At 41.2% G+C, this 27,592-nt stretch overlaps 1 protein-coding gene across 2 annotated transcripts in view; it reads left to right on the plus strand.

Annotated features, from left to right (window-relative positions):
- Positions 1–27,592, plus strand: part of dnaaf1 (dynein axonemal assembly factor 1) — a 38,116-nt gene that overhangs the window by 7,478 nt on the left and 3,046 nt on the right. For both annotated transcript variants that reach the window (XM_033035956.1, XM_033035957.1), the window contains 12 exons: positions 663–896; positions 4,735–4,808; positions 6,297–6,471; positions 7,450–7,541; positions 11,952–12,173; positions 13,806–13,972; positions 15,673–15,794; positions 17,020–17,186; positions 18,834–19,169; positions 20,315–20,424; positions 21,447–21,515; positions 23,147–23,552. In XM_033035956.1, the coding sequence (XP_032891847.1) occupies positions 663–896; positions 4,735–4,808; positions 6,297–6,471; positions 7,450–7,541; positions 11,952–12,173; positions 13,806–13,972; positions 15,673–15,794; positions 17,020–17,186; positions 18,834–19,169; positions 20,315–20,424; positions 21,447–21,515; positions 23,147–23,552 (2,174 nt within the window). The remainder of the gene's footprint in view (positions 1–662; positions 897–4,734; positions 4,809–6,296; positions 6,472–7,449; positions 7,542–11,951; positions 12,174–13,805; positions 13,973–15,672; positions 15,795–17,019; positions 17,187–18,833; positions 19,170–20,314; positions 20,425–21,446; positions 21,516–23,146; positions 23,553–27,592) is intronic.

Below are 27,592 nucleotides of genomic sequence, written 5' to 3' on the forward strand. Positions count from 1 at the left end.
AGGGCTGAGGCAGAAACGGACTGATGAGAGCTGGATGGAAATTGGCAGTATACAGGAAGAAAGTTTAGAGTTCTGTAAAAAATGCATGAAGCAGCAATAATGCATTGCTAACTCACTTTCTACATCAGAACCGATCATTTCTGCTATAGGTCATATGTCTGTGATGTTGGCTAATTTTTTCTGTCTCCATGGAACACCCTGTTGTGCTGAACATGCACCATAGTCAGCACGGTAGGTGGCGGCTATTGGCATATATTGTGTATGCAAGCAAAGAATCTCACTGTGCTTCGTCATGTGACAATAAAGTATTCCTATTCCTATTATCTTGTAGTACTTAACACTCTTTATCATACTGTGTTAGCTGTACTTAACCCAGGTGACGAGAGAACCACTACAACAGATCCCCATGGCAATCCTGGTCTCTCCCAATCAAGATATTCTCTTTTGTAGACAACATCCTTCCCTACATCATCTCTACAATTTAAAATTAATCTTTTTACATTTTTTTCTCAGTTCTCATTAAAGGCCTTTGACCCAAAATATTAACTATGTTTCTCTTTCCACATAAGCTGCCCTACCGATTGAGTGTTTCCATCATATTCTGTTTTGATATTCTGTAATTAAAATGCTGTAACATTCCCTTTGGTCTGTTTAAATTACAGCACAATTGTTCCACCAACCACCTTGTTAGAAATGAGAAACGGGAGGCCACAAATGGAAACTGTGGAATATCAAGGTGATACAGTGCAATTCTCGTGTGACGAAGGTGGAGAACCTGCAAGAAGTCAAGGAGAATGCAACCAGCAATCTGATCAAGAAGGAGCTAAATTAATGAAAAGAAAAAAATTAAATCCCATAAAACACCAAGAAAATGCTACAAAGGACATGCAGTCCAGGTGAGGAGCTTGTCCTGTTGAGCCTGAATCACTGTTCCCATGGTTCAAATAGGGCCTTTTGCTTGAACGGATTATTCAGTCAGACGCTCTTAACTCCTCAGATCCATACTTTCAGAGACAGTAAGTACTCATTGTATTCCCTCAAGCTTCTGAACTGATCTTTCCATTATTTCCCTCGTGGTTATGGAAGCATAAAGCACAAATAAAAGCTGTTCAGAATCAATCCATGCCGACCAAGATGCAAAACCACCTAAGCAGGTTCCATGTACCTACAAATGGATCATATCCCTCTCAACTATTTCAACCCATTTACTCGTCCAAATGTCTTTTAAATGCTGTTTTAGAACCTGCTTCAACTACCTCATTTGGCATCTGATTCTCATACTCAAAACATCTGTATGCTTTTGGATACCGTTGGTGGATGACCCGTCGCGGGTAGGCAGCCGTAGTAGTCAGATCTGTGGCCTGGTTTTGAGGCATAGCGAGGAAGGGCAATGTTAGGTAGAGCCATAGTGGGAGGAGACTTGCTAATTATGGGGACACCAGGATGATGTGTTGGCTCTCTGGTGCCAGAGTCCAGGATATATCCAAACAGTTGCATGGCCATTTCAGGGGGAGAATGAGCAGCCATAAGTTGTGCATGTTGCTAAAAAATAATCAGGTGTGAAAAGGGCTGATGTTCTGTGAAATTAATATAGAGAGCAATGCAAAAGGTTAAAAAGGAGGACCTCGAGGATTGGATTTCACGCAGTGCCACATGATAGGAATAGGAGGACAGATTAATGCGTGGTTGATGAGTTGGCGCAGGAGCAACGATTCTGATTTATGGACCATTGGGCTCCCCTCTAGGGTAGAGGTGAATTGTACAAGATGGATGGGATGCATCTGAACTGGAGGGGAACGAATATCATGGCAGGTAGTTTTGCTTGTGCTCCTCGTTTAACTAGATTGGCAGAAGGGTGGGATCCAACACAGGTTTGGGGTAGGTGAGAGGTTGAAAGTAGGTATGGCAAGTGATGAAACGAGGTTCAGTTGTCAGGATAGGCAGGAGTACGGCAGGGAGCGAGGAAGGACTGTCGGATTGAATGTATTTATTTTAGTGCAAAAGATCTGACAGGTATGTCGGATGAACTAAAGGCATGGATGGGTATGAGCAACTAGGAAGTTTTAGCTATGCAGAAATCTGGCTAAGAGAGGGACAGGACTGGGAGCTTAATGTTCCAGGGTAAAGATGCTACAGATGAGATAGAGGTGGGGGTTAAATACATGTTGCTTTGTTGATTAAAGAGAATGTCTTGGCAGTGGTCCAAGATGGCATTAGTAAACGGTTCGCCCAGTTCCACCCCCACCCCCACCCTGGTCGTTGTACTAATTTTACTGTTGTCCTGATGAGTTAATTGTCTGTAACTTATTTTCAGCTAGCCCACAGCTACCAATGGCCTGTTTCTTTCATCATCGTTACTTTTTTGCATATCTCTCATTTATTTGTTCTATTTCTCTCTGCATCACGTCGGGTTGGAGGCAGGTGACTAGTGGGGTGCCTCAGGGATCTGTGTTGGGTCCTTTGTTGTTTGTCATGTACATCAATGATCTGGATGAAGGGGTGGTAAATTGGATTAGTAAGTATGCAGATGATACCAAGATAGGGGGTGTTGTGGATAATGAAGAGGATTTCCAAAGTCTACAGAGTGATTTAGGCCATTTGGAAAAATGGGCTGAAAGATGGCAGATGGAGTTTAATGCTGATAAACGTGAGGTGTTACACCTTGGCAGGACAAATCAAAATAGGACGTACATGATAAATGGTAGGGAATTGAAGAATACAGTTGAACAGAGGGATCTGGGAATAACCGTGCATAGATCCTTGAAGGTGGAATCTCATATAGATAGGGTGGTAAAGAAAGCTTTTGGTATGCTAGCCTTTATAAATCAGAGCATTGAGTATAGAAGCTGGGATGTAATGTTAAAATTGTACAAGGCATTGGTGAGACCAAATCTGGAGTATGGTGTACAATTTTGGTCGCCCAATTATAGGAAGGATGTCAACAAAATAGAGAGAGTACAGAGGAGATTTACTAGAATGTTGCCTGGTTTTCAACAACTAAGTTACAGAGATAGGTTGAATAAGTTAGGTCTTTATTCTCTGGAGCGCAGAAGGTTAAGGGGGGACTTGATAGAGGTCTTTAAAATGATGAGAGGGATAGACAGAGTTGATGTGATCAAGCTTTTCCCTTTGAGAATAGGGAAGATTCAAACAAGAGGACATGACTTCAGAATTAAGGGACAGAAGTTTAGGGGTAACATGAGGGGGAACTTCTTTACTCAGAGAGTGGTAGCGGTGTGGAATGAGCTTCCAGTGGAAGTGGTGGCGGCAGGTTCGTTGGTATCATTTAAGAATAAATTGGATAGGCATATGGATGAGAAGGGAATGGAGGGTTATGGTATGAGTGCAGGCAGGTGGGACTAAGGGAAATAAATTGTTCGGCGCGGACTTGTAGGGCCGAGATGGCCTGTTTCCGTGCTGTAATTGTTATATGGTTATATGGTTATATCACCATCAATATCTCTTGATTTCCTTTCCTCTGACTCTCATTCTGAAGAACGATTTCAACTCGGAACGTCAATTATACCTTTTCCCCAGAGATGCTGCCGGATCCGCTGAGTTACTCCAGCTTTTTGTGTCTATCTGCGGATGATCAACTTGTTGGGAGGATTCTGAATTGGGGCAAGACCAGTTTGATGGTATTAGACAGGAACTTGCTAAAGTTGATTGGAATAGGTTGTTTGCAGGGAAAGGGACATTTGGAAAATGGGATGCTTTTAAAAGTGATGACTGGAGTTCAGGGCATACGTGTTCCTGTTAGAGTGAAGGGAAAATTTCCTGTTAGAGGAAGGAAACTTGGATGACAAAGGAAATTGAGTCTCTGGTCAGGAAAAAGAAGGGGACATGGGTCAGGTATAGGCAGCCGGGATCATGTATCCTTGGAGGAGTTTCAGGAACTGAGGACCACACCTAAGAAGGAAATCGGGAAGGTAAAAAGAAGGCAGGAGATAGCTTTGGCAGATAATATTAAGGAAAATCCAGAGATTTTATGTGCATTGAGGGAAAGAGGGTAATGAGAAAGAGAATAGGACCCTTCAGAAACCAAAGCAGTCATCTGTGTGTGTAGCCACAAGAGATGGGGAAGGTCCTCAATGAGGATTTCTCCTCTGCTTGTTGTGGGCTAGTTGCGCCGAAGTTCACACTGTATCACTCAATGACTACATTATGCCTCCACCATGCATGAATGCTTCAAAATCAAGTGGTCGAGTTTTATTGCCATATACTCCAACATAGAAACATAGAAAATAGATGCAGAAATAGGCCATTCAGCCCTTCGAGCCAGCACTGCCATTCAATATGATCATTGTCTGTATGGACTTCAACAAGACATATGATAAGGTTTTGTGTGGTAGGTTGATCTGGAAGGTTAGTTTGCATGGGATCCAAGGAGAGCTAGCCGACTGGATAAAGAAGTAGGTTCATGGAACAAAGCAGAGGCTGATGGTGAAAGGTTGTTTTTGGACTGGAGGCCTGTGACTATTGGTGTGCCTTGGGGATTAGTGCTGAGCCCATTGCTGTATGTGGCTTATATGTTTCTTGTCATCCAGTGATGCTGCCTGACTCACTGGGTTACTTTAGTTCTACGCAACATTACAGCATTTGAAGTTCCTTGTGTGTCCCTTTTAATGATAATCAAGTTTTTGGATCAAATGTTATACCTTCAGCATTAGGAGAAGTACGATGCTGTACTACTATATATTCTAACATTCTTCTATACTACTGTTTCATCTACAGCTCAGTTATTTCATTATTTGCCTCATCCGTTTTGGAAGATGGAAAATTGCAAGCAGAAACTATGGATGATCATGGTGAGTAGGACATGAGGTGCCTTTGAATTGATGGCCACACCTCTGACATTAAATGGTGGCAGATTTTGTGGACAATGCAAGTGTCTTCCCATCACATCATCTTTCTGTCATTTTATATCAATGTGGTCTTCTTTTGTGTCCATCTTCCATGTTTCAAATGTTGACATCACTGTCATCGTCCGTCCTGAAAAGGACGCAACTTCCGGTGACAATCAGTGGGAGCCATCAATTGTTGCAATAGATGATGGCGGTGGCAGAATTAGCTCAGGATACTTCCAGTTTCCAGCCCTGTGACGTGGACGCTTCTGCTATGGAGCCTATCAATGTGGTGGTTCTCATATGAAGAAAACATTGCTCATTGCTGAAGCATCATTAAATTAGGATTGATGGTCACAACCTTTTTCCCAGGGTCAAAATGTCAAATACTGGTGAACACAAGTCAAAGCAGATTTTAGTTGCAAGGCCTTTACACAGTTAATGGTGCGTGCCTGGAATGCTCTGCTGAGAGGGAGGATTTGTGGTGCAAGCAGCTACGATACTGATGTTTATGAGGTATTTAGACAAGCCATGAACATGCAGGAAATAAAGCAACCAGGATCATGAGCAGGCAGGTGGGATTACTTTAATTTGGCATGATTTTCGCCACAAATATAATGGTTTGAAGGTTGTGCTCCTGTGCTGCATTATTCTATGGTCTCTGTTCTATGTAACCAAGTCTTTCCACAAATGTTGCCTGCCACTTCTTTGCTGGGTCCAAGTCCTGCAACTCCCTCCTTAATAAATGCCAACTTACCAGAAGATTTGATCTGATTGGATAGCATGTAAACAAAGTTTAACTGGGCCAATAATAATCCTAAACCTAAAAAGAATTGGATCTGTTCAAAAACATTGATCACCAACTGGGATAGGGAATAAATGTTGGATTTGCCAGCAACACCTTCAAGGTGAATAAATAACGATAGAAGTTGGGGTTTTTTCACAGTTCAGTTCATTATATGCAGCTATCTCTCATAAAAATATTCCATAATATTCAATTTTCCTCACAATATTAGTCTGTAGTCCATTATTCACAAAATTCAGAATATTTCCATACTCAATACACCATTCGGTCAAATATCCCTTTCACTCTATCGGCTCAATCTATGAAATATCCCATGGCATTCACAATATTACTTTGCAATATGGCTTGTGAGATATATCGGAACACTTTGTGATAGACTCCACATTTTTGTTGTGATGCACTACAATATATTCTATGCTACTTCTCAGTAATGGTTTAAAGCATTTTCACACCATTGTCAGATTGTTTGATATATCCCATCCACCACTCAGTGTATCCCAACACGCGTCATATGCTCCACAGTAATATTCTGACATTGTTCAATCTGTACAAACTGCCTAACCCTATTTATTTGGTCACCAAAACATGAGATAAAATAATGCATGTTATCCAGTTTTTAGTAAACCTTGTTGTTATTGTGTTTCTAGCCAATGAGCACTTTACTAATGGTGAAGAAAGAAAGAAAGAAATCAATCAAATGACAAGTGAGCAAAAATGCGGAAGCTTGCAGCCGTCTGAGCAGGAATGGACTAAGAGCGTGGGGACAAATGACCTCAACGCAACAAAACGTCAAGAGAAAGCCAAGAAAGACTTGGGCCCAAGGTTGGAACCTGTTCAATAATGTCTTGATTATCAAATTATTATTAAGTCCATCAGGTCTATGCAAACTCACAAGTCAATTCCATTCTCCCACAAGTTTTCCCTGAAACCTAATCACGCCACATTATCAGCTCTCTTCTTCTCCTCTCTATGCTCATCTCCCATAAGACATAGGAGCAGAATTTGGCATATGGCCCATCGAGTTTACTCCACTATTTGATCATGGCTTGATTTATTTTTCTCGCATCCCAATTCCCATATTTTCCTTTATACCCACTCTTTCCTCTCCCTATCCCCTTCCAACCATATCCCATCCTCCAGCATAGCATTTTATTGTTTCTCTTCTTTCCTTATCTGACACCCCTTGTCTACCTTTCATCTTGTGTCTTTGTCACTAACTCCGCTCGTCTTCCCCACCTATGTCCACCTATTACTTGCCAAGCTTTGCTCCACTGTCATCTCTCTTTTCCAGTTTTGTTCCCCTACTCCAATCGGAACCAAAACACCATCTGTCCATTTCCTCCACAGATTCTGTCTGAGCTCCTCTTGCATTGTTTTTTAGTGCAAGAAATTGGTGCAATTTCTTTGTATCTCTCATTTTTTATCAAACCTTATTGGCCAGCATACCGTATCAGGAAGTGAGGGCAGATGACTGGAAAGTGGGAGGTTTTAAGGAGAGTTTTGAAGGAGAATGGAAAAATTTAGGGACAGAGATTCAGAGCTCTATGAAGATTAGGAAAACATGGTTGTTCAGTAGTAATTGAAGTTGACAATCTTACTGCAGTGACATTTTGAATGTTATTTTAATATTGACAGGAAAAAGTAATATTTAAAAAAAAAAGGGCATAATATACTTGCTTTCCTTTCTGATCAGGCTGCAGTTATTTTTTTAAGCACATTTGCTTCTACCCTTTTTCCTGCTTAACTTATGAAGTAAGGCTTGCTCTGAACCTGAAACTTGACTTTTTTGCAACTCTGCAGAATGACAAAAGAGTTCCTGAAGCAGCTCTGCAAGGACCAGAAGCTCTACCAGACACCATACCTGAATGACATACTCTATTTGCACTTTAAAGGTTAGTATTATTTAATTAATCTGCTTATCTGCTAAAATCTGACTTGTGAATTGTCTCCATTGGGCTCGAGGATAGAAACATAGAAAATAGGTGCAGAGGAGGCCATTTGGCCCTTCGAGCCAGCACCGCCATTCATTGTGATCATGGCTGAATGGCGGTGCTGGCTCGAAGGGCCGAATGGCCTACTCCTGCACCTATTGTCTATTGAATACAATTCGTCAATATTGTCTATTGTCTATTGAATACAAGCCTAGTCTTTTCAATCTTTCCTCATATGACAGTCCCGCCATCCCAGGGATCAATCTTGTGAACCTACGCTGCACTGCCTCAATCACAAGGATGTCCTTCCTCAAATTAGGAGACAAAAATTGTACACAATACTCCAGATGTGGTCTTACCAGAGCCATATACAACTGCAGAAGAACCTTTCTACTCCTATACTGAAATCCTCTTGTTATGAAGGCCACATTCCATTAGCTTTCTTCACTGCCTGCTGTACCTGCATGCCAACTTTTAGTGACTGATGTACAAGGACACCCAGGTCTCGCTGCACCTCCCCCTTACCTAACCTAACCCCATTGAGATAATAATCTGCCCCATTGTTTTTGCCGCCAAAGTGGATAACCTCACATTTACCTATATTATACTGCATCTGCCACGCATCTCCCCACTCACTTAACCTGTCCAGGTCACCCTGCAACCTCCTAACATCCTCTTCACAGTTCACACTGCCACCCAGCTTTGTGTAATCCGCAAACTTGCTAGTGTTGCTCCTAATTCCCTCTTCCAAATCATTAATATATATGGTAAACAGTTGCGGCCCCAACGCCGAGCCTTGCGGCACTTCACTCGCCACTGCCTGCCATTCTGAAAAGGACCTGTTCACTCCTACTCTTTGCTTCCTGTCTGCCAACCAATTTTGTATCCATGTCAACACCCTATCCCCAATACCATGTGGTCTAATTTTAGTCATCAGTCTCCCATGCGGGACCTTATCAAAGGCTTTCTGAAAGTCTAGATACACTACATCCACTGGCTCCCCCTCATCCATTTTACTTGTCGCATCCTCAAAAAATTCCAGAAGATTAGTCAAGCATGAATTCCCTTTCATAAATCCATGTTGTCTTAGACTAATCCTTTTACTGCTATCCAAATACCCCATTATTACCTCTTTAATAATTGACTCCAACATCTTTCCTACCACCGAAGTCAGGGTAACTGGTCTGTAATTCCCCGTTTTCTCTCTCGCTCCTTTCTTGAAAAGTGGGATAACATTAGCTATCCTCCAATCCACAGGAACTGATCCTGAATCTATTGAACATTGGAAAATGATCACCAATGTGTTCACTATTTCTAGAGCCACCTCCCCGAGTACCCTGGGATGCTGCCCATCCGGCCCAGGGGATTTATCATCCTTCAGTCCCATTAGCCTACCCAATGCTATTTCTCACCTAATGAAACTTTCTTTCAGTTCCTCTACCCCCTTAGATCCTCTGTCCTCCAGTACATCTGGGAGATTGTTTGTGCCTTCCTTAGTGAAGACAGATCCGAAGTACCTGTTCAACGTTTCTGCCATTTCCTTGTTACCCATAATAATTTCACCCGTGTCTGCCTTCAAGGGACCCACTTTTGACTTTGCTACTCTTTTTCCCTTAACATATCTAAAGACACTTTGACTGTCCTTTATATTCCTGGCCAGCTTCCCACGATGACAGACACGCAAATGTTTTCAAGGTTACAGGCCCTTCGGCCCACCAAGTCCATGCTGACCACAATCACCTTGTACACTAACACTATCCTACACACGAGGGACAATTTACAATTTTTACCAAAGCTAATTAACCTACTAACCTGTACATCTGTGGAGTGTGGAAGGAAACCAGAGCACCCAGAAAAAATCACGCAGTCACAGGGAGAATGTACAAACTACATACAGACAACACCCGTAGTCAGGATCAAACATGGGTCTCTGGCACTATGATGCAGCATCTCTACCGCTGCGCCTCTGTGCTGCCTCTGTACAGCATGGTAAAAGGCCCACCCCAATTTGTCCATGTCGAATAAAATATATCATGTAAGCTGGTCCCAGCTGCCAGCATTTGGCCAATATTCCTCTAAACCTTTCCTATCTATGTACATATCTAAATGTTGTTTAAATGTAGTATAATGCCCCAATTGCTTCCTCTGGCAGCTTGTTCCATATACCCACCACCCTTTGTGTAAAATAAGTTGCCCTCAGTAGCCAATAAAAGGCAGGGGTGCAGAACACTGGGAGATTGTTTCTTAAAAAATCCAGCAGAGTTGGTGAGCAGCCATGTTGAAAGGAGAGAAGGCATTCTTGAAGAATCATTGAGAGTGGAGAGAGAGCTGCATTTTGATTGAAAAAATGGCTTTGTTTCAAGTGAAGGTGGGACATTTGGAAAATACATTTCATTGGTTGAGAAAAGACATAGCAGGGAATAAAAAAGCAGGGAGAGTTCGGCAGAGCGGCCGTGTTGGGAGAGAGGCTGAGGTGAAATGCTCTGAGGGAAAGTGCAGTACTGTTGCTTTGGCTCAAGAGGCGCCAGTGAGAGAGCTGAGGAAAAAAAAGAAATAGCAGGTTAATGTGCGGTGTATATTTCTGGGTAATTCTTTCTACCTTTTTGGTGTCCTGGTAATGGCAGGTGGATAGTGCAATGCTCCTCCTGCTGGATGTTGGAAGTCAGGGGCAGTTACAGGATGCAGATGGGTGATCACAGGAGAGGTAGTAGGCAGAAAGTACAGGAATCACCTGGGGCCATTCCCCTTGATACTGCATACTGTTGTGGCAGAGGACTGGTCAGGGAAGAGGAGCAACAGCAGCAATTGTCCAACCAGCGGTGTTGGGCCTGGCTCTCAGCAGGGAAGTACAAACTGTGATTCTGTGCTACTTGTAATGATCAAGAAGGTTTTAAGTATAAGAAAGATACCACTTGGTTATGCTGTTCAATCTATGGTGGGTACACTCCAGAATCAAGATATTCTATGAATTGAGCTGCAGTTTACAGAGGGCACATACATTTGTACAGACTCAGTGCCAAGTGGCAACTTATTGTGGACTCATTCACTGAAGCATATGATTGGATGGAGCTTACATTTAGGTCCTCTAGCAACTTGTCCAAACTCACTGCCTTCTGATAATAAAGGATCATAGCGAGACCGAGGAAAATGGAACCACTTCCGTAATCTTGCAAGGTACTACGAGTCAAAGACAGACTTGGATGATGAGATTCACCATTCTCTTGAATGTTCCATCATAGCCTTGGGTCAACTGAGGAAAAGGGGTATTTGAACACTTGTCACATGATTGATCAGGCAGTAGTAATCCCTGTTCACATGTTTGCTTCTGGGAACTGGGACTTCGTACAGCAGATATTCCAAAGGACTTGTAAAATACCACCAAAGCAGAACCCCCAAATCCTCCAAATTCACTGGAAAGCTAGGTGAACGAAATCAGCATCCTCTATCAAGCCAACGTCCTCTGAACTGCGGGCCTTGTTTCTCTTAGCAGGCCACATCATTCACACGACCAATACCAGATTCCAGAAACAGACGTTGTATTCAGAGTTCCATTATGGGAAAAATCTACCAGCAAGGATTCAAAGCTTCCTTGAAGTAGGGCTCCACCCCCGCCAACTCCTAGGAATCTCTGGCCCATGACTGCTCAGTGTGGAGAATGAGCACTCAGAATGGCATTGAGATCTTGGGTCCATCTTTTGGGGGCACACATCAGTGGAAGGGGTACATGGACAGGAAAGGTCTGGAAGGCTATGGGCCAAAGGCAGGCAAATTGCACGGGCATTTTGGTTGGCATGGACGAGTTGGGCTGAAGAGCTTTTTTCTGTGGTATATGACTTTGTGAGAGAAAACAATAATAGGAACCTTCATGTTGTAAAGTTTGTTCACAATTACAAATATCATTGGTGAAATATTTATGATGTTATTTTCCAATGATGTTATTTTTCAACTGAATGGAAACACCAGCTGAAAACAGCAAACTTGCAAAAGGAATGCATTCTTGAGGCTATGTTCAAAGGGCTAATTTCACCAGCCCAGCATAGGTATTTTTATATTTTCCTATTTGTTTGTGAATTATTAAAGCGCTTCCGTTAATCACATTATAGATTTGATTTTCTTTTTGGAAGCTACAGTTGTTTGGAAGCTGCAGGTTTTCCGGCTGAAAAATGAAAATATTCATTTCATTTTGTGGTGGGGTAAATTTTTATCCAGTTTAAATGGAATAATTAGTTAACGTGAACTGTTGGATGCCAAGTTCAGGTGCTGTAGAGATGTGAGTATACTGCATATAATTTAGCTTTAAGTTGCAGGCTTTGTTGCCATTCAGATCAGGTGTTTGTATTTGATGAGCACTGACTGCTTTTCCTTATGTAGGTTTCTCCTGCATTGAGAACCTGGAGGAATACACTGGGCTGAGATGCCTGTGGCTGGAGTGTAATGGCCTGTCAAAAATAGGGAACTTGGAAGCTCAGACAGAGCTGCGCTGCCTCTTCCTACATCAAAACCTCATTCATAAAATAGAGAACCTGGAGCCTCTTCAGAAACTGGATTCGTTGAACCTCAGCAACAACTACATAAAGACCATTGTGAACCTCTGTGAGTGGAGCTATTCTTAAACTTAAGACATGATTGCAATATGGAGTTATTGGCTCTCTTCTCTTTACTGACATGTTTATGTTTTATTACCGATTGAACTGAATGGTACTCTATGGCCAGGGAAGAAAATGCAAGTTTTGCATGAAACTGGAACTGCAAGTATCAAGGTTTCAAAGCAGCTCCAATCAAATTCAGCTATGCGACATCCAGTGTGACTGTTGCATTTTCTCTAGTTGACCACTTAACCTGAATATGTTCTTCATTCAGACATTCTCTCACCATTGTAGATGTAGCCCGAAAATGACCAACCATGGCTTGTTACCAACTCCTGCACTGTTACAGTACTTCGATCAATTCTTGAACCAACTGTCCCAGTTCCCTCCCACACCCCAAAACTGTGTAGGCTGGTAGGTTAATTGGCTGCTGTAAATTGTTGCTGTGCGCAACTAAGTGGTAGAGTCTGGGGGTGAGTTGAAGAAAATGTGGAGGGAATAAAAATGGGATTAATGTAGGATTAATATAAATGGGTGATTGATGGTTGGTGGGAACAGGATGGGCTGAAGGGCCAGTTTCTTTGCTGTATAACTGCCCATTTGTATAAATCCCATTTACCAGTCCATAATCTTGAATCTTCTATGTCTTGGTGATTCAAGGCCTCATCCAGATACACTTTAAATATGGTGAAACAATGCCTTCCAGACAACTGCACTTTACTCCAGTAAAGCATTGCAGGGACTATGGGCTTTATATTATGGTCACTGATCCAGTTGCTGTCGCTTAAACCAGACTGAATCAGGTATTTACAACCTCAGCATTCTATTTAACACTGAATAAAGATTCCAACCCAATAACATAAAGATAGTTTAATTCCACCAAATAACATCATCCATCTGAGCCTGCCTCAGCAGCTCATATTGCCATTATCTACAATAGTTGAAAAGCCTCCAATTCTTTCTAAAATAGTAAAATCCCCATCCTTAATTAAGTTATTTCATGGCCTTGTCTTCATTTATTTTTTGAACATTCATCCACTGAATCATCCTACCCACAACCTGAGAGCAGTGCTGAACTAACATCTACCTCTTTGATGATGCTCGGACTATCCTTGATCGGACTTTGGTGGCTTTACCTTGCACTAAACACTTTTCCCTTATCATGTATCTATACACTGTTAGTGGATTGATTGTAATCATGTATTGCCTTTCTGCTGACTGGTAAGCACGCAACAAAAGCTTTTCACTGTACCTCGGTACATGTGACTATAACTAAACTGAACTGAACCTTATCCATTGCCTACTGTTTCCTCGGCTCCACCTCTAATGCGTCCCTTTGCCCCACCAATATTTAAAGTACTCTGCAAATTGCTTTGCCTCTTTCTACTGCTGCAGACACCCGACCTCCTAATTATTTGGGCCATTTTAATACAATTAAAGTGCAGCTTGTCTGTTCTCTGGCCTTGGTGGTGAAATTGTGTCTTCAATTTAGAATGGTTTAGTGTGGAGAATAAAAGTGTGGAGTCCATAAAAGGGCCTAGCATCATACCTATCATGTTGCTTCTTTCACATGTATTAGACCAAAATTGATAATGTAACCTCCTCTGTTATGGCCATGTTAACTTTGTTTTTATTTAAGCTTGCCTGCCAGTACTCAATACATTGCAGATGGCTCACAACCAGTTGTGTAAGGTGCAGGACGTTGAACACCTGAAGCAGTGCCCTAGCCTAAGTGTCCTTGACCTTTCATACAATAAGCTCGATGACCCTAATATTATCACTGTCTTCGAGATGATGCCTAACCTAGTAAGTGGCTTTCCTGTCTATTTTTTATGTACAAATGAAAACTTATTTAAATTTATTTAAAATGTAAAGTGTAGCCCAGAATTCAAATCTAAACTGTATGGCTGAAGTATTTTTTCACCATTGAGGAAGCACTTTTATATTTCCACATAATTTACAATAGCAATAGGAAGGTGTGAAATAAATCAGTAGTTTCTCCTATGTGAGAGGAATAATAAAACAATCACTCTGGATCCTGGATTTTAATCTTGCTTAAACTGTTAGAACAAAAGACTCCTCAAACCAAAGAATAGGTTTGTGAAAATTGAGCTTATTGTGAGCATGTCCAGATTTGGGGAATGTCCCAAAGCTACTTTTGGAAGTGTGTTTGGGAGGCTGATATGAGAACTAGATATAATCGCTGGGATGTGAGAAGATTCTGACACCCATTTCCAGTGTTTAATTGATCAGACGTTGAAAACTAAAAAGTTGACAAGAGGTTGACAACAACTTCTCGATATCTAGTTGATCACTTTACAGCCAATGATATCTGCCCTCTTTTGCTAAACAGTAACAAATGATCACATAGCTCATGCTGTGATTGGAGTAAAGATGACAAAAAATAACTATGTTCGAGCCAAGGACCTTAATTGGTAAAACGGCCAAAATGAGAGCAGTGTCACTGTGTGAATTATTCAGGTGCTGACTGCAATTTCCAGAATTTCTTTTGTAGCATCCATAGGTTTTTTTTGAAGGGTCCTGACACGAAACATCATCTATCTATGTCCTCCAGAGATGCTGCCTGACCTGCTGAGTTACTCTAACGCTTTATGTTTTACTCAGGATTTCAGCAGCTGCTGTTCCTAATTTCTACAGGTTTTTTAAATTTTCATAACCTACTTGTGTTCACCTGATGCAACTGCTTTCAGCTTGATGTCTGTTTACTTGTGGTTTATTTAACATTTTTCACTCCATGCCAAGCTGCTTCCTATTGTCTCGCAGCAAAAGAGATGATGAAAATTATAAAGGAGGGAAGTATTTGGAGTTATTTGGGAACAAAAGCACTCGGATATTACTGGTACAGCAATGAATAACCATTGTGTTGGAAATGTAATACTCAAGTTAAAGGAGTTATTACGTGGGACAAAACGTGACACCAAGCCACACAATGGTATTTAGGACAGGTAATCAAAAGTTTGGTCATAAATTTAAGTTTTTATGAGCATTGTAAAGAATAGAACAGTTGTGGTAACATTAGAGGCAGTTCAAAAGAGATTTGTATTTGCACTGGAGGCAGTCCAAAACGGATTCACTCGGCTAATTGGAGGATGGAACAACCGTCCTATGAAGAATTGGTACAGAAGAGGAGATGAGGCTTGGGGGAGATCAACCTCGATCATAATGAATATTGGGGCTAACGGGGGACTGTGGCCCCCTATTTTCTCATTTTCTTGAAAATACAGAGTTTAGAATAGGAATAAGGCAAAGTAGAAATGGGAGAGGAAGAAGGGAGTTTAACAAACTATATTTCACACAAGTAGATGAAGATAGAAATAGGGCAGAGGAAATTTCAGGTAGGAAAAGACAGGAAAAAAAATACGAGAGAGACCAATCAGCAACACCAGCCAAGTAAAAAGAACCACATTCGTCATTTTCACTATGTTGTAGAACAATGTGCTGCCAGACACCTTCTGCAGAGCCTGTTTTTCACTTTTTTTACACAGCGTGTGTTGAACCTGATGGGAAATGAAGTCATCAAAAAAATCTCTAACTACAGGAAGGAGTTGACTGTGCGCCTGAAGCAGCTAACATACCTGGATGACCGTCCAGTTTTTCCAAAAGACAGGTACGTAACCGAGCAGTACTTGAGTGGACTAAAGTTAAACCTATTCATCCCCTGAGATCTTTCCTAGAAAGAATTTTCGATTAAAAGTGTTGCTCCTTGGGCAGGTTAACAGGAAGGCAAAATGCCTACTTCTCAAGTGCTGAAGCACACTTGGCACTTGTGCAGCTTTGTTCATTCTCACGATCGAAACTGGCCCTTGTAACTTGATTTTTATTGCAGCTACACGCTGAAATGAGCATTTCCTGCAATAGATTTCGACTTCATTTTGAACTTTCTTCAACACGTCCTTCAACACATCCTATGGAAGAACGTGTTGAAGAAAGTTTAAAGAAGTTCAAAATGAAGTAGAAATCTATTGCAGGAAATGCTCATTTCGGTGTGTAGCTGCAATAAAAATTAAGTTACAAGGGCCAGTTTCGTTCGTTTGCTATTTTGTTGACCAATATTTAGCATTTAACTGATCACTTGGTTTCTGATTCAAAGAATATTAAATATATGGTCATTGGGAAAAGTCACTTAATTTTAGTTTTCAGTTGGACATTTACAAAATCATATTTGCTATTTTGTACTATTTATTGAATTCCACTAATGTGCAGCATTGGTGGGGATATCTGTCATGTTTACACAGTGCTTGTGTGCCATGTAATTGGCTAAATGCTAATGTTGCTTTCAGTTTCATAATATAAAACTAGATTGTAATATTCAAATTCTTCAATGCGGGACCGATTATGTTCAGGTTTTAACAAACCATGTAAATAATTCAAAATAAAATTCAAACTTTTAATGCTGTAATGTAAACTGGAAACATTGTTCATTGTAAACTGGAAACATTGCATGAGTTGTTCAATTTTGTTCATTGAATGTTGGCACCATCATCAATGTATATTTGCTCTGAGGCAAGAGTGTGTTTGGCCCATTGCTTCAGACTGTGCAGAACAGCCGTTCCATTCCCTGAATAAAATGAGTGAACAGAGAAAATGTTTGCTACAACCATTTTACCTGGTGCTGAGCAATAAACTGCAGTTTTAATAAACATTTAAACGCAAGTACTGTTCCACAAACAGAAGTCTGCGGTGCAATATTTGGGCATTAACTTTGAGAAATTCCATTGCCCTTTACATAGAAAGATATAGTTATAAATGGAAACAACGTAATGGCCCAAAATATTCACGTTTGATTGTAGAAGTACATACATCCTAACCAATCTACATGTATTCTCTTGCAGGGCATGTGCAGAGGCCTGGGCTCGAGGAGGATGGACTGCTGAGAAGGAAGAGAGGGAACAATGGGAAACAAGTGAACGGAGGAAAATTCAGGAAAGTATTGATGCCTTGACAGCGATCAAAAAGAAGGCTGAGGAGAAACGTAGGCTGCAAGAAATGGAAGCAAAAGGTAGAAGCTGAGCTGTTGCTTGAAATCTTTAAATGAGCTGCACATTCTGCACACTTCACAGACCTAAACCATTAATCTGTTTTGTGCAACTAATTCTTCTGAGGGGCAGCATGAATTGGGTTATGAGTGCAATGTGCTGATGTCAGACTCAAATTCACAGTGAGCATTCCTTCTCCATGAACCTAATTTGCAAAACACACCCACAAATAGTTCTGCAAATGAACGTCTCCATGTTCCTAATCTGATTGGAGCCACATTGGACATCCTTAGTCTTTTACTGTGACCTATGGTTCCAGATAGAGTCAAACAGCATGGAGATAGGCCTTTTGGTCCAACTTGTCCTTGATGACCAAGATGCACCATCTAAGCTAGCCGTATATCACGATTTGGCCAATATCCTTCTAAATCTTTCCTAGCCATGTATTTGTCCAAATGTCTTTTAAATGTTGTTATTGTACCTGTCTTACTACTTCCACTTCCCTTAGTTCTCTGCACTTCAATAATATTATCACACCATGTCCAACCTCTCCCTATATAGCTCAGGCTCTCAAAACCATGTAGCACTTGTCTAATGATAATTCATACATCTGAGCCAGAGCTCCTGAAATTTCTTCTCTAGCCTCCCTCAGTTTATTTTGATATATGTGATCAGTCCAGGAGATTTATTTACCATTATGTTTTATGATATCCAGTTCGTTCTAGATTGTAATATGGACTGTCCTCAAGACGTCGCCACCGATTTTCCTGTATCCTTGGCTTCATGTCTTTTTCCTCAGTAAAAAAACAGAAGAAATATTTATTGAGTACCTTGATCATCTCATGAAGCTCCACACATAAACGGCATCTTTAATTTCTGAGGGACCCTATTCTTTCATGGTCATTTTTCCCTTTAATATACTTACAATATTTGGATTTGAAAATCCTCTTTTGATTTTCCATAATCTTATTTGTTAGTTATATCCTGCCCCTTTTCACCCTCCTGCTTTCCTTCTCAAGTATGTTCCTCAATCCCCTATACTCCTCCAGGGGTACAGTTGATCCAGGCTGGGTAAGTTCATGTCCCAATGCCTCCTTCTTTCTTTTATTATCCATGGTTCCTTAATCCTGCCTGTCTTGTCTTTCACTCTAACAAGAACATGCATACCTCGAACTGTCTCTTTCACACTTAAAATAATCCCACTTTCCAGATGTCACTTTGCCCACAAACAACCTACTCCAATCAAGGTTTGTGAGTTCCTGTCTAATACTATCAAAGTTGGCCTCGCCCCTGTTTAGTACATTAGCCATTAACAATTTTAAAGCTATGTTTGAAAAAACAAATTTTGTTGCAATATTGTGCAAGACGACACAAAACTGGGTTGGATGTAAAGTTGTGTTTTGAAGAAGTGATGAAATGTATTTATTGGGACACAAGGAACTGCAGATGCTGGTTTACAAATAGACACAAGGTGCTGGAGTAAATCAGCAGGTCAGGCAGCATCTCTGGAGAACATGGAAAAATGACATTTTGGGTCGAGACTATTTTTCAGTCCGTAGAAGGGTCCGTGTTCACCAAAATTGCTGCATGACCTGCTAAATTACTCTGGCACTTTGTGTCCTGAAATGTATTTATATTTTGTTGTGTAATCCTCTTTATTTTATTTCTAGGTGAAAATTCTTCTGCAGAGATTGTGCCTGGCACAATACCATATTCCTCAGATGCAGAGACCCAACAAAAGATTGATAAATTTGTGCATAATGTATTAACAATCCAGGAGGAGATTCCAGCATACTGGCAACAAAAGACAGAACGGGAAAATCCAGAGATTGCCACCAAGAACCAGCAGGGAGGATCAGGTTTGCTAATGGCAGACCAGAGAAAGCAGCCTTTCAATTCAGAGGGAGCAAGTGAGGCTGAACTTATGCAGTCAGAGGAAAGGATCACCTCGTCTTCACTTGGTATCTCTGACCAATTGCAGAGCACTGCCTTTAGTGATGCTGCAGGTTAGTGTGCATTAATTATATCATTGAAACTTGCAGAAAAATTGATAACAGTGAAAATCAAGGCAGCATTATCGTTTGACTTGCAGGAATATAAAGATTTATTTATAAGAAAATGCTCATCATTAATTCCAGAGGACACAAGCGAAAGGCCAGGGGATGTCACTCATCATATCAGACCAGTAAAGCTTTTTTCTGAAACTGCATCTTGGCTGGAATTATCAGTTATGCATTTCGTGCTTCAATTTATTAAGGGCATGTTTCGATATGCTAATTTATGTTATATCCCTAATACGTTGAGTTATTAGTGAGGAAATATTGAACCAAAGTGCTTTATTTTGTAGTTGGTGTTCTTGATGAGGCACCCTGAATATAGATGGCTTTTCCTACTTTTGAAGCCCAAGTGTATACTCTGCGCTGTAGCATCACCAGTGTCTGATTCTGTGATGCACTAGCACATCCAAAGCAGATGGAGCATGAGGAGCTCCCATTGTCTTGCACGTGAACTCTGGAATCATTGGGTTAATTTCCAAAGATCAGAATTGTCCCGAGAAATTTCAGTAGACCAAACCTATCACTATAATCCAATCCACTATTTACTGTAATTTCCAAAACTAATCCCAATCCCAGCAGGAGTTTTAGCTGTTTTTTGTGACTTTCCTTTTTGGTGCCCTTTGCCTGCAGTTTTATCCCTTCAGTGTCTCTTACTTAAAGATGGCCAAAACACACCTTCTTGTGACCTTTTGTCATCATGGGGAAACCTTGTTTGTCAGATGTCTCAAACATCCTCAGATTCCATTTAACTTGCAATCTTGTAATGAAAACATTGCTGTGGTTTCTCTCTGATCTTGGAGAATACAGAGGTGACTGGCAGCTGCTAACAAGACGTTTCCTGGAATTTCAGACCTGAGGCATAATATTCTATTATTATTGTCACCATCATTTCTTCTTTAGTAACCACAGCTAATTTTCGACTAGATCATGTATGTGCATCAGAAACAAATGTGTTAATGATTTGTATTACTGGCTGCCCAGATAGAAAGGACATTTTTGAAAAGGTTAACTGAAGTACTTTTACCCTGTTGATTTATCATTGTGGTGGATCTGTTTGAAATGCTCTGGCTCAGTTTGTCTTTCTGACTGGTTAGATACGCCATCAAAGTCACTGACAGCTCAGGTGGTACTAGTGACAGAACTGGATCAGACAGATACCATGGAGACCATCTACTTGGAAGGGGAACAACATCTTTACATTGATGTGAGTTGAAAATAAATGGTCTGAATTTATCAACTTCAGATCTCAGGAGTCCATATGACTTCTGATGGCTGTGCCACCACTTTGAAGGTGGTCCTCTCTTTGAAAGAACTAATCAATCTCTCATGCTTTTTCCTGGTAAGTCAACTTTGCAGAGATGTCAGTCTATCTCACTCCCTTTTGATGGTTCCTATTGAATATGTTTTTCGTCAGTTTTACAGGTGGCACTATTCTAGGATAGAGTAGCTGTAAAATAATTATGCCATCCCATACTGTGTTTTGTTTTTACCTTTTAATCAGTTTCTAAGTTCCTTTTGCCAGTGGAAATTTTTTTTTTATATACCCAATCAAAACCGTGCCCAATGATCAATCACATCGATTAAATCTGTGCTGCATAAAGGGCAATACCTGCTTCCTTGGTTTGTTCACTTAACCGAATCCTCTCCACATTATGCTTCAAGAAAAGGTTCATTGAGGCTTTCTAAGGTATTAACAGCCTTCTGCTGGAATGGAATTGGTTGCACCTGAGCCCTATCTAAATATATAAATGTTCAGCAAAACCTCTTTCTTTTTGTATTGCTGGTAGCTGAGAATTTCTTTTTTTTTTAGCCATGAAAAGATTTGTGTATGCAACTCTTTTGCCTCCCCATTTCCAATCTCACTTTGACAGTAATACCACAATGGTATTACTTTATTTATTTTGCCTATGTTATAACCCTAGCTGTGATAAGGTTTTCATATTGCAGAAAGCAGATAAGGGGACAAAGTCCAGTGATGTGCATCACATTTTATCAAGCCTTTAATTAAAAAAAACGAAACCGATTTACTCGTTATGGATATTTATGTTGATAGATTTAATTATAGATTTAACTTGTTCATATCTCTTGTGATTATTGCTTGTACTTAAAAGTTGGTTATCCTTGAAGAATATTTAATCAATTATTTGCACGTATCGAGATTTAAATCTAGTTGTTTGTTATAAATAACTTCACAGACAATAGTTTCAACTTTGTGCTGCTTTGCAGGATTTACCTGATCTGGAAGATGTAGATATGAGTGACCTATCAGAGGCTGAACAGAGTTTAAGTGACGAGGTAATCCACTGTGTTTTGTTCACTTCCAGTTACTTTCCAACTGTATTTGGCCTTAACTTTTATATTAGTCAACCCATTGGATCTTTGGGCAATTGGGCAATTTGGCTGAGTTCCAGTTTCTATGCCATGAGTTTAAAGATACTGCGTGGAAACTGTCTCTTCGCCCACCGAGTCCATGCTGATCATTGATTACACGTACACTAGTTCTGTTATCCCAATTTCGTATCCTACAAACTTGAGGCAATTTACAGAAACCAATTAACCTACAAACCTACATGTCTGAAATGTTGGAAGAAACCAGAGCAGGGAAACCCCATGCACTCACAAGGACAATGTACAAATTCCATGCAGACAGCACCCTTAGACATTATTGCACCTGGGTCTCTGATGCTGTGAGGCAGCAGCTCCATTGCTGCACCACTGTGTCACCATGACTAATGGATAATGCTGGCCCACTCTGGACATGCCTGCACCTTGCAGAACTGACATGAAATCATTCATATTTTTTCATGATACTTCCATGGCTTACTTGAGGAGAACTGAATCGGACAAACACACTGAAATGTCACCTATCCATGTTCTCCAGAGATGCTGCTTGATCCACTGAGTTAGTCCAGCACTTATTGCCCATTTGGATGATTACAATGTCCCTTGGAATGCAGTAATCCCAATGAACTATCTGATTTAAAAGTTTACATACATAGACCATTACAACAAATACAACTGCAATACCTATTATCCCATTCACTTGCAATATATCCCTGTTTCAAATTATATACCCAGAACTGTTTCAGCACTTATTTTGACTGTCCTTCGAATGCTATTTTGAAGTAATGTATTCTGATTGGAAACATTATTTTGAGTGAAAAATCATTTTTGATGAGTTTCTGATTCTTTTGCCAATTATTTTTAAGACTTTAATAAATTGTTCTTAACACTATATCATCCTGTCGCATGAAGAATAAAGATATGGGGCAAACAAAATCAAAGCATCGGAAAGAGGAAGTAATGTAAATGTACAAAAATAAAGGGAATTTAGTATGATAAAGAGGTTAGAAGAAGAATTGCACTTAATTTGCTCAGTTTATTATCCAGGCACTGGGGTTCACAGCTATTTGTTAAACTAGTCTTTAATCTGCGTAGCAGACTTCCAACCAAATTCTTTCATATCTGCAGTTTTATAGTAATTTTACTTCTTGCACTCTTAGATTTTTCCCTGCCTTCCCACTTCCTTCCAAACTGAGCTGATTTGCACCTTTATAGTACTGCCGTTCCATAAGCTCTCTTCCTGTTCGTGCAGTCCACCCTTGAATTATTCCTATTGTCTTCAGAGGTGCAGACAACACATTGGAACCTCTTCTGAATGCATGCTGGCCACAGGTTTTAACTAAATTGCCAAAGATAATTTCTCTCCAGTTTTCCAATAGAATTATTAGTATTATTCTCATGAGTAGGTTGAGTGTAGTTTATCGAATGGCTGATGATTATAATCTAAAATGAGATTGAAGGACTGTTCTTTTTAATACGCCATGAAGGAGATCTCTGAACCTGGTAAGCGGATGATATCTCGGAGGTAATTATATTCTCAGAAGTACAACTCAAAAATATAAAATATTCTATTCTTCTTTCAGACAAATCATCATGCAAAGATTGAAGTACTTGCTTCTAGATGTGATTACAATAATTTTTTCTTGGAAGATGGAGTACAAACCCTAATAGAGGAGATAACTGAGCAACCTAATGGGGAAAGTTCTACAAAGGAAAAAAAGTCTATCAATCCGTCCGGCCAGGAGACACCAAAAGGAGCTTTGGATCTAAAGCCTGCAATACAACAGAGTATCAGCGAATTAGGAAGCTTGTTAATTAGTGAAGGAAATCCTGAGAAAGGCACAACTGAAATGAATAACAGTTTTTTGATGAAGGTAAACATCCTATCCGATGAAGGTGAGGGTGATAAGCCTAAGAAGCTGCTGATTGAGGAAATCTCCAACCAGCTTTTTATGGAGAACATCAAGAAAATTACACCATCAATACAAGGTAAAATTGATGAGAGCCAATGTTGGTAAATTATCCCAGGGTGAAATCACTTGCTGATATTAGGAAATAAATGTGAGGGTAAAATAACCAATGAGAATTGGAGCCAGGGATTAACCTATGGAAAAATACTGAGAATTATCATTGGGAAATAGCCCAGGGAAGAAGTGCAGAAAACTGGTATGGCGTGGGGGTAAGAACAGCAGAGATATGGCAAATCAGAGGAAATGAAGCACTGAGAATTGGTACCAGTAAATAACTGGGCGAAATAAGCATTGAGAAGTGACAATGGGAAATAACCCTGAACTTTAAAGCAATAAGAACTCATAAACTCATGTTCATGTGTCATAGGAGCAGAATTAGGCCATTTGGCCAATTGAGTCTTTTCCACCATTCAATCATGGCTGATCTATCTTCCCTCTCAATCCCATTCTCTTGCCTTCTCCCCATAACCTTCGGCACCTATACTAATCAAGAACCTGTCAATCTCGGCATTGAAAATGTCTGGTGACTTGGCCTCCACAGCCATCCGTGGCAGTGAATTCCACAGATTAACCACCCTTTGTCTAAAGAAATTCCTCCTCAATTACTTTTCTCATGGTACATCCTTTTATTTTGAGGTTGTGCCCACTCACCCACTCGTGGAAGCATCCTCTCCACATCCACATCCACTCTATCCAGGCCTTTCACTATGGTAAGTTTCAATCAGAACTCCCTTATCCACACTCCTGCGACTTTAGGCCCAGAGCTGTCAAACGCTCATCATGCATTAACCCAATCATCCCTGAATCATTCTCATAAACCTTCTCTGGACCCTCTCCAATGTCAGCACATCCCTCCTCAGATATGCATCATAAACTGCTCACAATACTCGACATGCAGTCTGACTAGCGCGTTATAAAGCCTCAGCGTTCCATCTCTGCTTTTGTACTCTAGTCCACTCGAACCGAATGCTAACATTGTATTTGCCTTAGGTACACAAAATTGCTGGAGGAACTCAGCGGGTGCAGCAGCATCTATGGAGCGAAGGAAATAGGCGATGTTTCGGGCCGAAACCCTTCTTCAGACTTAGATTGTATTTGCCTTCCTTACTACCGATTCAACCTGCAGATTCTCTTTTTGGGAATCTTGCAGCAGCAGTCCTAAGTTCCTTTGTACCTCCGATTTCCGCCTTTGAGAGAATAGTCCATGTCTTTATTCCTACTACCAATGTGCATGACCACACACTTTGCTACGCTGTATTCCATCTGCCATTTATTTGCCCATTCTCTCAACCTGTCCAAGTTCTTCTGCAGTCTCCCTGCTTCCTCTACACTTCCTGCCTCTCCAATTACCTTCGTATCATCTGCAAACTTAGCCACGAAACCATTATCCAAATCATTAATATACAAGAATACCGGAGCCAACACCGACTTCTGTGGAACACCACTAGCCAGTGGCAGCCAACCAGCAAACCCCCCCTTTATTCCCACTCTTTGCCTTCTGCCAACCTGCTATCCATGCTAGTATCTTCCTTCTAATACCATAGACTCTCATCTTGTTTAGCAGCCTCACGTGTGACACCTTATCAAAGAGCTTCTGAAAATCCAGGTAAACAACATCCACTTACTCTCCTTTGTCTATCCTGCTACTTGCTTCCTCAAAGAATTCCAACTGATTTGTCAGGCACATAACCATGCTGAATTTGGCCTATTTTATGATGTGCTTCGAAGTACTTGGAAACCTCATCCTTTATAATGAACTCTTTGCAATGCTCCCTGCTTGAACAGTGGCATAACATTCGCAATTTTCTAGCCCTCTGCGACCACTTCTGACTAGTGATTCCTGAAAGATCAATACTAATGCCTCCACAATCTCCAAGTTACCATTTTCAGAACCATGAGGTGTAGTCCATTTGGTCCAAGTGACTTATTCACCTTCAGACATTTCAGTTTCCCAAGCACCTTCTCATTAGTAATAGCCACTCTACTAACTTCCGTCCCTGACTCTATTGAATTTCTGTCATGTTGCTGATGTCTTTCGCTGTGAAGCCTGATGCAAAAAAAAAAGTAAATGTGTCTGCCATTTCTTTATTCCCCGCTGCTACTAATGGCAGAGAAGAGCCTCAGTGAAGAGGCACCAGCAGCTGAGATATAGATTACATCTGTAAATGGACTTTTGCTGTATGATAGCCTATGGATTAAGGCAGGGAGGTTTGAAACTGGGAGATAATCCAAATGAGTCCCAAACGGTCTTTTGGACAATTTAGGCTAGAGCATGCAAATATTTGTATGTTGACCAGGTCTTATATGTCTTTGTGGCAAAATGCTAGGTCAATGCTAGATGCGATGCATTTATATTCACAATTGCTTCATGTTGCACTATGTTGTGGCTTATATGGTAATTTAGAGGGTCAAGAAAGAGCTATTGTTCTCTTTGGACCTTCTGCTTCTTTAAGTTTGCAACACTATTCATTGCTCACAAGGTGGTTTCCTGCATAGCATGGAGAACAAAATATGTACCACCTCCTTTCAATAGTTCAATGGTGCTTTATTTGTCACATATGCCACTGAACAGTGAAATTCTCTTTGCGTATACAACACATGCTGGCACCACCATTTTTAGCACCATTATTCAAAGTCCAAAGTCCAGTCAGGTAGCATGTTCGATGTACTGGAACAGTTCCCGTGAACCGACGTCTCCTCTTCTCTCCTCGCCTCGCCCAGCCATCTTTGTGTCCTGGGGTGCCTCCTGCAGCTGACCTTGAAGGAACTGGAGGCATCACCCCGGTTCACACTCCTACCGACCATTGCTCCTCATGTCCGGCGTCTCCAGCTCACTCCCAGTTACGCCGTTTGATGAGCCTTCGGGCGGGTTACTAGTCCGTGGTTACTTCGGACGTGGTGAGTCTGTGGAATTCTCTGCCTCAAAAGGCGGTGGAGGCAGGTTCTCTGGATGCTTTCAAGAGAGAGCTAGATAGGGCTCTTAAAAATAGCGGAGTCCGGGGATATGGGGAGAAGGCAGGAACGGGGTACTGATTGGGAATGATCAGACATGATCACATTGAATGGCGGGGCTGGCTCGAAGGGCCAAATGGCCTACTCCTGCACCTATTGTCTATTGTCCCGCCATCCAACGAGCCTTCAGGAAGGGTTCCCAGTCCCGCCGCCTGATGAGCCTTCGAGTCGGTTTCCGGTCCCATCCACCAACGAGCCTTCAGGCAGGTCATACTGGCTGACAATCCTTCAGGTGAGTTCCCGGTCCCGTCATTCGACGAGCCTTCGGGTGGGTTACCGTTTACGTTGACCAACGAGTCTTTGGGCGGCCCGTGACGAGCCTTCGCACGAGTTACTGGTTCTGCGACCGATAAGCCTTTAAGCGGACCCCGACGAGCCTTTGGACGAGACCCCACTGACCGATGAACCTTCCGAGCGAGGTCCCACCGACGTTTCATTGGGCAAGCATGACCTGAGGTTCTTGTTATCTCTTAATTTATTCGCCTATTCCAGGAGTACTCAGATTGGTGTCAAGAGCACAGCTGGTAGTGTTGCTGTCTCGGTGTTGAGCAACCTGGGTTCAGTCCAAACCTCTGTTGATGAGTTTGCACATTCTCTCCTTGTTCATGTGGATTTTACCGTGGTGATGTGGGTGTCTGGGGAACCAGAGCGAAGGTGTCGGGTGTGTGAAAGAGAAAATGTAACGGAGATAAACTAAGAAATTGAATTGACATGATTTCTCTGAAAGACAGCGTAGGCCTTCATTTCTTGAGATCTTCGAATGGAAACAGTCCCTTTGGCAGGCTGTGTCTGTACCAATCAGCAGCTACTCATTTACCCAAATTATGTGCTTATCCCCTTTTATTTTCCCCACATTCCCATCAACCCACTGATTTTATCAGTCAGCTGTATGCAATAATCATTTTCTAGTGGTCATTTAACCTAGCAATCTGCACATCTTTGGGACGTCGGACGAAACTACACAGTCAGAGGGAGAACGTGGAAATGCTACACAGACAGTACTCATGGTCAGGATTGAGACAGCAGCTCTACTCACTATTCCACTCT

The sequence above is a fragment of the Amblyraja radiata genome, chromosome 17 (genome assembly GCF_010909765.2).
Source record: "Amblyraja radiata isolate CabotCenter1 chromosome 17, sAmbRad1.1.pri, whole genome shotgun sequence".
NCBI classification, from domain to species: Eukaryota; Metazoa; Chordata; class Chondrichthyes; order Rajiformes; family Rajidae; genus Amblyraja; species Amblyraja radiata.